The 9,382-nt window shown below is 32.9% G+C and overlaps 1 protein-coding gene across 1 annotated transcript; it reads left to right on the plus strand.

The window, feature by feature from the left end:
- Window positions 1-1,793: 1,793 nt before the first annotated feature.
- Window positions 1,794-8,279, plus strand: LOC124368057 (keratin-associated protein 16-1-like). Its single transcript, XM_046825331.1, has 4 exons — window positions 1,794-1,862; window positions 6,151-6,261; window positions 6,496-6,606; window positions 7,392-8,279. The coding sequence occupies exons 1-4, from the start codon at window positions 1,794-1,796 to the stop codon at window positions 8,277-8,279; spliced, it is 1,179 nt and encodes a 392-aa protein (XP_046681287.1).
- The last annotated feature ends 1,103 nt before the right edge of the window (window positions 8,280-9,382 follow it).

Genomic DNA, 9,382 nt, shown 5'->3' on the forward strand with positions numbered 1-9,382 from the left:
GAAAATGAAAACGAGTGAGTGGTGTCATTCCTTTATTCAACCCTTTCTCTCTGTGTAAACATCCCCTTCTTAACCACATGTGCTCTTAAGTTATTGTTAAAATAATTTGTTCCTAACTTTCCAAATCGTTCAGTATGACGCAATTAAAGTTATTTAATAATTAATATACTTGCAATAATAAAAACACTGTTCGCCCACATTAAAAAAAGTTTCCATTACGCTCTACCTTTTTATTTAAATAAATCGCCATGTACTTGTAATTACTTTCAACTACTCTATATATTTTTATGTAAAGTATGTCGCTACCTGTACTGTTATAAGTCATTGGGTTACAACATATACCATAATAAACATGAATTTGTTTTGATGGATGTTATTTTTTGCAAATTATAAGTGTTAGGCTACTTTTCATCGATAATTCTTTAGACAGACGTAAAATTTTAAATTTCCTTGTAAAAAATTGTGGGAATAATTGTGAACATAGTAACTACCGTAGTTCTTATACAATCAGATTGAAATTGGCACATGGACAGTATTTTTACATATCCTTAATGAGTTTATTAGCCATTCTTAAGCAATACAATTTTATAAATGGCTTTCACATTCGAGCAAACTTGACACACAAATAGACACGAAATAAAAGTGGTTCCGGAATGGCAAGTCAGTTGTGAACCACTAAGTAAAAGAATTAAACCGTCGTGTACCCCTGAACATCATAAAATCAAAAATAACGATCTGTTACTTTAACGTAACATTCGTAAATAACTATTTGAATAATTTATTAGTGTTTGTATATATTTCTGAAACGTCCTGTACAATCTGTGAAAAACGTTGATTTTGTATTTTTGGAGGTTGTATAAAGACTAGGCATGGTATAATACAGGTATAAGACGTAGTATATCAGGACAGGTACATGTGATAGTTGTGAGAGAATTTTAAAAACTAACGAACCTGTCGAACCTTCGACCTATGGTTACTACAAAGTTATCCAAACTGAAAACTTGAACGAATGGATGGATTAGTTTATTTCCGAAATATATGTATAGCAATATTAACCAATACACTTTTTAGTTGCAAACAATTTTTGAAATTAGAAAATCAGCTTGAAACAAAGAAGAAGAAGCACCATGAAGAAAGCGTTGTCAAATGAGCCTACATGGTCTGTGATACCTGTGCACAGACTCTAGTTGCTGTTGCTTAAATTAATAACGGACTGAAAATATAACATTCGTACATTGAAAATGTAATGAATTAGGTAAAAACTGTGTAAATTAATTTATGGATGGTAAAGCGTGAAATTGTATTAGTTTAAAAATAGTTTACGATATGACATATAAGCAACATGGATAACTGAATCGCAGCAGATTAAAAAGGGACAGTCGTAGTGATAACGTATGATGAAGGGAAGAAAGGGTGGCTGTACAGGCAGTCCGCCCGTAGTTCGTAGACAGTACTGTCTCTGCATGCTCAATAGACAATGATAACCACTGGCTAACTTTACTTCTAAAAATAATTGTAGAAATTTCATTTTAAACAATTCGGCAACTTTTTAGTGATATTTATAAAAAGCACGTGAGGTAAGTAGTAAGAGTTTGTATTTGAAAAATACTTAGTTAATTGCCGATGCAGAGTTCCTGTAAATCTAGAATAACATGACTTTGTTGGTGTGAAAAGAATAAGGAAAAGAATAGAATAGAATAACTTCGTTGGCAACGAACTAATGATTTACTGCACACTCTGTAGAGATAGTACAGTATGGACTGTAGTTACTGTGCGGTGTACCAGTGGTAGCGATGTGCGTCAGTACACGCGTGTTACTTTTGTTAGTATTGTGTGTGATACAGCAGGCTGTGGCAGTGAAGGTCAGTTCCATGTCTCTAAGGTTCGGATCCCACGTTAAATATGAGGTTTTATCACCTTGGTGGAACCATTCGAGAAAACAACACTAAACAAAACTAAACATTTTCTTACAAAAAGACATATTAAATATTACCGTAGATTTTAAAGTAAAACTAAATAGCTGTAAATTCCAAACTTGGGTTTTTTGAAATTGCTTTTTGTGAAATTGTTTGAAAGCTTTTGTTGTGTGCGCTTGGAAAGGAGCATTAAAAGAATTTAAACTAGTTTAAAAAAATTACAGTAATAAAATTAACACCATATACAAGACGTCCAAAATGTTTTTGGGAAATATTTCGAGAAATGGTTGCATATGAAAAATGAAAAAAAGCTCCTCTACTAACTCGATGGACTATTGTATTTCGCTCCGTGTAGCGTCTGTCTGTCCCAATTCTTAATAATAAATCAAAAATCAAAAAAGTTTTAGGTCAGACTTTGTAGTTTGCATTTTTTTGTCTTTTTTAAGATCTTATTTTCTAGTAAAAGACTAAAAGTATCATTAAAAGTTACAAAATGGCAAACTTTTAAAAATGCAAATCAAAATTTCATAACATGGCGAACAGAAAATTTGGACTGTAAATCGACAAATATCGAAATACAATATTTCCTATGAATGGATGATATAAATGGAATAAATAAGTTAATATTATTCTCGCACAATGTATATCTCTATACTTATTGGCCGTAGTGGGTTGCACGAGCTTAGTAAACATGTAATTATTTTGCTGTTTATCATTAAATCATATCAATGAGTTTTACTCTGTTGATGCATTCTTGATGAGCCGCTGGGATATTTTAAGTGCTGGATCTGAAGTGCGACTGTGTTTTAAATATATGTGGCTAAATATGCATGTGTGTTGAAACCTCATTGAGAGGTATATCTATTGAGTTGAGAAATCTGTTGACGATTGTGATACAATGTTTGTTGCTAATATAATGCAATAAAGTATTATTATCGTTATTATAACAAATAAGGTAGAACAAAATATTCTTTTTTTACAAGCTACATTTTGTGATCCTTGATAATATTTTCTCTTCCCTTCGGTTTAAATAAAATGTCGCTTCACATTTTTTTGAATGCTATAGTTTTGAAACTATTAACAATATAATTTTTCCTTTACCAGAATGTTATATAATAATAAGATAGTTTCTGAGTTATGATTTTTCTATAAAAATACAGACAGACGCTATGCAAACCGAAATTAATAATAATAACAATAGTAAAATTTGTTCATTCCTTAACAATAAAACACATTTTGTTACATTTGAAGCTGTTAGGAATTAAAGCTAATAATTTATCTATTAGTGTGGTTACCTAATATAATATAAAATACATAGTTAACAAAACTATTAATTGAGCCACACAGAACTGTTATCAGCACCGCTCTCCGTGGTGCCTGTCTATACACTATACATTACGTACAAACAATACTAAAAATAGCACAATACTAATATATTAATTATATAAATACTATCTGCAATATCGACCGTATCAACACACAAGTCTATAGTGCCATAGACAGTCTGATAAACAAATAATACTTCACTAGGAATCCTGTTACAGTTATATAAAGCAACTTCAATATTAATTAATATTAGTCATAACCAAAAAAATTATCTATGTCGAATTGCAAAAGAAGTTTATAAAAATTTTACACTTCATCACATTATTTACCATTGTACAACTATGAACATACCAATTCATACAAATAGCTAAGATAAAGTGTGTTAAACATCCAAGATTTAAATTGTTTACAAAATAATTTTAAAGGGTAACGCAATTTAACTTCATTTGGCAGACTATTAAAACATTTTGGATCACCGTAAGACAAGGATCGTCTGGATATTTCTTTGTTCACTTTTGGCAAGCTATAAAATTCTACGCCGTGTGTTTCTTGTATTGTACAGTAAATTGATAGTCTCATATTTCTCAATCCTTAAATAAAAACACTTAAAATTTTAAAAAAAACATAAACTTGCTGAACAGGAAAACATTTAGTTGGCAATGCAGACTATAGACAATAGACTATTAGAAAAACATTGTTTTATTTAAAAGCATATCCGTTTCACACGCCTTGTATAATTAATTCTCACCACCCCAGATTGTGTAAACTATTTTATATTAAGAAAGGATTATTTAAGGTATGGTTCTGATTGGTAAGGGCATCATTCAAACGTATTAAAAAATTGCAATAAGTATTTTGCATTATTTTAATATGTAATAAAAATTCAATTATTCTAAACTGCTTATTTATTTTAGAATATCAAAACATTAGCATTAGATGTATTGATTAGTATGTCAGTTCTCTCAGATTTCATACATTAAGGTATTAGTTTTCTCCGTAGATTAGGACTTAAGCCATAAGAACCGTGGGTTAATCCTACATTATAATAGGTAAAGAAACTTTTCTGAGTGGCTTTTGTCTAATCACTTAAAACTACATAATTTAAAATTTTAAATTAGTAGATCAATCTAAAACTAAAACGTTAAAAACCAGTCACTAAGATTCACTACAATCGGATTCACAAGGTTGTGTTACTAATGATGCATACCTCTATATTACATTACTTCCACTTACTTGTTTGTTAACTTTTCCTGATAAGGAGCTTGTAAATATTGTTATCAGTATAGGCTCTCCGTGGTTACAGATTAACAACATTCTGCAATGTGAGAACATTTTACAGTAGCGCAGTGCAGCGGGTACAGCGGTTATCGCGAGATAACAGAATCCAGCAACGTCGAGCGTGGCTGCTGCTTGGATGGGTGACCGCTGAGCGATCCTGTCCTTGCAAGCAGCCCGACTGTTGGTGGTGGTTCGGAAGTTACCTTTAAGCCGTTGGTCCTCAGGTTAACTGTTAGAGAGGGCTTCTTAGTCCTAATGATATATAATACATCATTTACTTTACTTTATATTTACTTTACATAGGAGGTCCTTAAATTGATTGATTGATTGATTTCTAAAATTTATATACAGAGTAAATAAAATACATTAAAAATATCTTTATAGGAAATTATCCCCACATTGGCATCAGCCTGTGTGTGGGGAAACGAGTTCATCAGTCTGCACTACCAATAATACCCAAAAAACTTAGTTAGTGAATTGACATTAATAAAAACATTTCATTAATAAGTGAAAAATGAAAAGATTTAATCTCTAAAATAAACCATACAAGGCCAGAGTATGGAACACCTGAGTAAATTTAGTTAATAAATAATCTAAAATTTGAAAGGAATATACTAATTTAAAATGAGTACTTATGAATACTTATTTAATTAAATAAGTACTTCCAGTACTAGTAATTCTATCAAAAATTAATATAAACTTTAAGTTAGAAAAGGCAAAATCAGTATTTTAACAGTACACAACTACTTATTTTCATATCATTAGTGAATCAAATTCCGCCACATCTGCATTAAAGATGTACCAAGACATTTTTTCATAATATAATATTTTATAGGTTATTTGTATAACAACAGAGACATTTATACTTGGATTCTTTCGCATTGATTTATACCGAATTCTGAGGATTAAATAGCCGACTAAACCGAAATGCCCTTGAGCTTCTCCTATAGTAACGATGTTACATTTCACGCAATTTCGTACCTTTATTTTTATTGTAACGTTATTAGGGACGTTTGATTGTAAAGGTGGAATTAATACAAATCAAAAGAATTCTTAGGTTTTGTTTGTTAAGTGTATACTTTTTGAGTAGGTAAAACTTAAAATACAAAAAGTTTGTTTTAACAACCCATGCAAATATCGAAAAAATTTTAAAAAAATGCTTCGATGCGTATTAATTCTACGATGTTTATGAGGTTTTACATTGTTGAAGATACCCGACTCTTAGAAGGGTGCGCCAGTCATCTGACGGAAAGTTTAAATCTGCGTTTTAATAGGAACTAGTCTCTCAAAATATTCATAAACATTTCACTTCAAAAACTTATATTTTAGTTTCTCAATGCTAATTAATTGTTACAAATATAATTTTCCTTTAACACTATTTAAAATGTATATTCAGTGTAAATTTTTCTATTTATAAATATAATGCACTTCAAATTCTATAGCATTAGTATTAAAATTAATCATTTTTATACAATATTCATTAGTGACACTCAAATCTAAGCGTTTGAAATGAATGTGGGTGACATCTGATTAGCGTGTAATTTTAATATAAATTAGGTCTTACACAAGGTTTAGAGATAGACACACTTTTATTCACATTATTAACCAAGCATGTTTTTACCCCTTTCAGGAACCCACTGAGGATGGAGGATGCGCTAAGGAAAAGACCTGTGATTTTAATGACTGTAAAGACGGGGAGGAGTGTTATTTGTTGAATGGTGAACCCACGTGCAGACCCTTTGTAAGTCAGCAAAGGATATTATTTTAATGGTATATAATTATTTAAATCCAGAGCAATCATAAACCAATAGAACAGAGTATCGGAGAACCTAACAGGACGTTACGAAAGAGTTATCGCACAGACGGAAAAACTGCCATTTGATCTTTCGACCCTAAAATAAGGTATTCCACAAGGTTTAGTGTTAAATCCAATTTTATTCACATTATTAACCAAGCATGATTTTACTCCTTTCAGGAACCCACGGAGGATGGAGGATGCGCCAAGGAAAAGACCTGTGATTTTAATGACTGTAAAGACGGGGAGGAGTGTTATTTGTTGAATGGTGAACCCACGTGCAGACCCTGTGTAAGTCAGCAACTGATAAATCTTTATTTTAATGTTATATAATTATTTAAATTCCTAGAAACCATAAACCAATACAACGAGTAGCGGAGAACCTGAGAGAACGTTACGAAAACGTTATCGCACAGTTAAGCACGGCGCCCACTGCGACCGGCCCGGCCTTTTTGTGAAGTCGAAATACACGCAATCAAAAGGGCACCCGCCCTCTGTGACCCGCCCGGCTAAGCCCAGCCCGGACCGATCGCAGAGGGTGGGTGTCCATTTGATTGTATGCATTTTGACAAGAGTATAAAAGGCCGGTATTAAGACTAAAGAACCTTTTTATCAAAAGACATCCCACGAACGGTGAGACAAACGAAAGAACTGTGTTTAAAACATTTGACTAAAAAATCAAAAACCTTGGGCCAAAAATTCCACGCAAAAGGTTCTGAGTCTCTACAATCTCTTGACGGATATACGGACAGACAGAAAACATAGGGAGGATCTGTCAGGACCTTTATAATACACATCGCATAATATTTGAAGTTGAGATGACATTACAATGTTCGTATTGCTACATTAATTTTACAATTATTTAATTAAAATTGAAACCCGTAAAACTCGAAACACTTTACATTTCACTTATTTATGACATTAAATTTAAAGTGCAACTTCCTTTTAAGTTAAGTTTTTAAAATATATTGCCATTTATTATCCATATAAGTTTTGATATGAAATAAGGTATGTAAATAGCATATACACACTATATATGCACAGAAGTTTATAGGATTATCATTTTCTTCTTTCAGTCATCCACGTGTGAAGGAGTGGTGTGTCCAGAAGGCCAAGAGTGTATTCTCGAGGTTGTCCAGTGTTTCGTACCTCCCTGTTGCCCTATTCCTACCTGCACCCCTACAAACAACAGTAGCAGTTGTCCAGAGGAGGAGAGACAGACTTGTGACGGTATTGACTGTGGAAAGCAGAAGGAGTGTATTATTTTGGACGGCATACCCACTTGTGTACAGGAATTGACGTGTGCAACGATTAACTGTATTGCAGGATACACATGCGTAGACAGAAAATGCATTTTAGATCCTTGCTACGACTACCAATGTCCATATGGTCAAGAGTGTCATCTAGAAGACGTTCCTTGTACAGAACCTCCTTGCAGAGTTCCTTCCTGCAGACCCATTGACAAGTGTGCTACAGTGAGCTGCAAGCAACGCTACATCTGCCAGGACGGTAAATGTGTTGAGGAGGTAAATAAAGTCAGCGTGGATGGCGAACTCGGTCTAGGGTGGTCTCTAAAGGATGTGCCCGGTTTGGTATCCCTTGCACCGACTTGCAGAGGGTATGAGTGTCCTCCTGGAGAAGAGTGTTACCTCGAGGAGGTCGTGTGTGTTAAAGCCCCCTGTTTTCCAATACCATCCTGCAGACCTAGAGCGTGCAGTCCTTCTTCTCCTTGCACCTACGGTAGAGTATGTATAAATGGACGCTGCGTCACTAGAGCCACCTGCCAGGACTTCGAATGTCCTCCAGGGCAAGAGTGTTACCTTGTGGAGAGCTCCTGTAGGCGACCTCCATGTCCTCCAGTCCCCTCTTGTAGACCTCCACCTACTTGTGACGTCATCCACTGTCCGCCAGGTTACTTATGTTCCAAAGGCCGCTGCATCCCTGGACCGTCCAGCAAAGGATAAGAACATTCCTTTTATTGCATCCATTTGTATTTAGACTTATAATTGTAATTTTTTATGAAGTGTTGTAACACACTTTCAGTAGCTATTTTCATTACTTTTATAATACATTTGTATGATTAAAATCATAATAACAAACTTTTGTTACATTTTTTCACGTACACCAAACATCTGGTGACCTTAATTTATCACTCATATGTCATGATTAGAATTGATGGTTTGGTAAGATAAAATCTTTTTGTTTAAAACAATATTTTTTCGCTAGTTCCATCTGTATATCAAAGCATATTTAATTAATTTTTAAAATTTCAAATCAAAGGATTTGTACATTTTTGCATTAAAGCTTTCTCATGGGTTCTTTCATTCAATGCATTTATCTTATGGGTCCGTAAAGGGGTTTTTTAATAGAGAATTGAAAAAGCCGCATAGTGTTCTCCATAGTATATTCTATAAGTTATAAGCTAAAACGTCTTAATAATTCTTACCAAAAAGACTCTTGATAGTGTATTTAATAACAAGTTATACAGATTCATTGATGTTTAACCAAACAATATGTTTAAAAGAAAACGCTATATTTTTTAACAAAACTGTGCATTACAACATCTCCAAATTTCAGGAAGACAGAATAGAATACAAATACGATGAGGGAGGGCAGTAGACTGTGTATGACTAGGACTAGTTTGTTATAACAGTTGTGAGGAAACTTTTAACAACGTGTTGAAAATGCATCAAAGTTGGATGTGGGTTTACCTGAGGGAACAAACTTTTATAAAATGACTGTCGCAGTTTTCTTGTCTAGCAGGTTATATTTTCATACACTTACAAGCATTTTAGCCTATATTATGTACAAACATACTTTTATGAAGATTGTGTATGAAGACTTTTATTAACATTTACTTTATTAAATATTTAAAATCTAATATTATTATATGTATTTAGGTACTACATTTATATTATTTTAAGTATAAATACCTTTTAATTTTCCTTTCAACACTCATGAACATATAAGATCTCCAGTTTTATTACATTTTCCAGAAACAGTATTTTTAATGAATAAAAATTATTGACTGTGTGTAAAAATATTTTAAATATCCAAATATGAAATA

The sequence above is a fragment of the Homalodisca vitripennis genome, chromosome 8, assembly GCF_021130785.1.
Source record: "Homalodisca vitripennis isolate AUS2020 chromosome 8, UT_GWSS_2.1, whole genome shotgun sequence".
Taxonomy (NCBI): Eukaryota; Metazoa; Arthropoda; class Insecta; order Hemiptera; family Cicadellidae; genus Homalodisca; species Homalodisca vitripennis.

What these genes read in the sequence shown, in the direction of transcription:
- LOC124368057 (XM_046825331.1), top strand. Translation starts at nt 1,794, where the DNA reads ATGTGCGTCAGTACACGCGTGTTACTTTTGTTAGTATTGTGTGTGATA. An exon ending in AACCCACGTGCAGACCCTTT is followed by an intron (nt 6,262 to 6,495) that starts GTAAGTCAGCAA and finishes TACTCCTTTCAG; the next exon opens with GAACCCACGGAGGATGGAGG. An exon ending in AACCCACGTGCAGACCCTGT is followed by an intron (nt 6,607 to 7,391) that starts GTAAGTCAGCAA and finishes TTCTTCTTTCAG; the next exon opens with TCATCCACGTGTGAAGGAGT.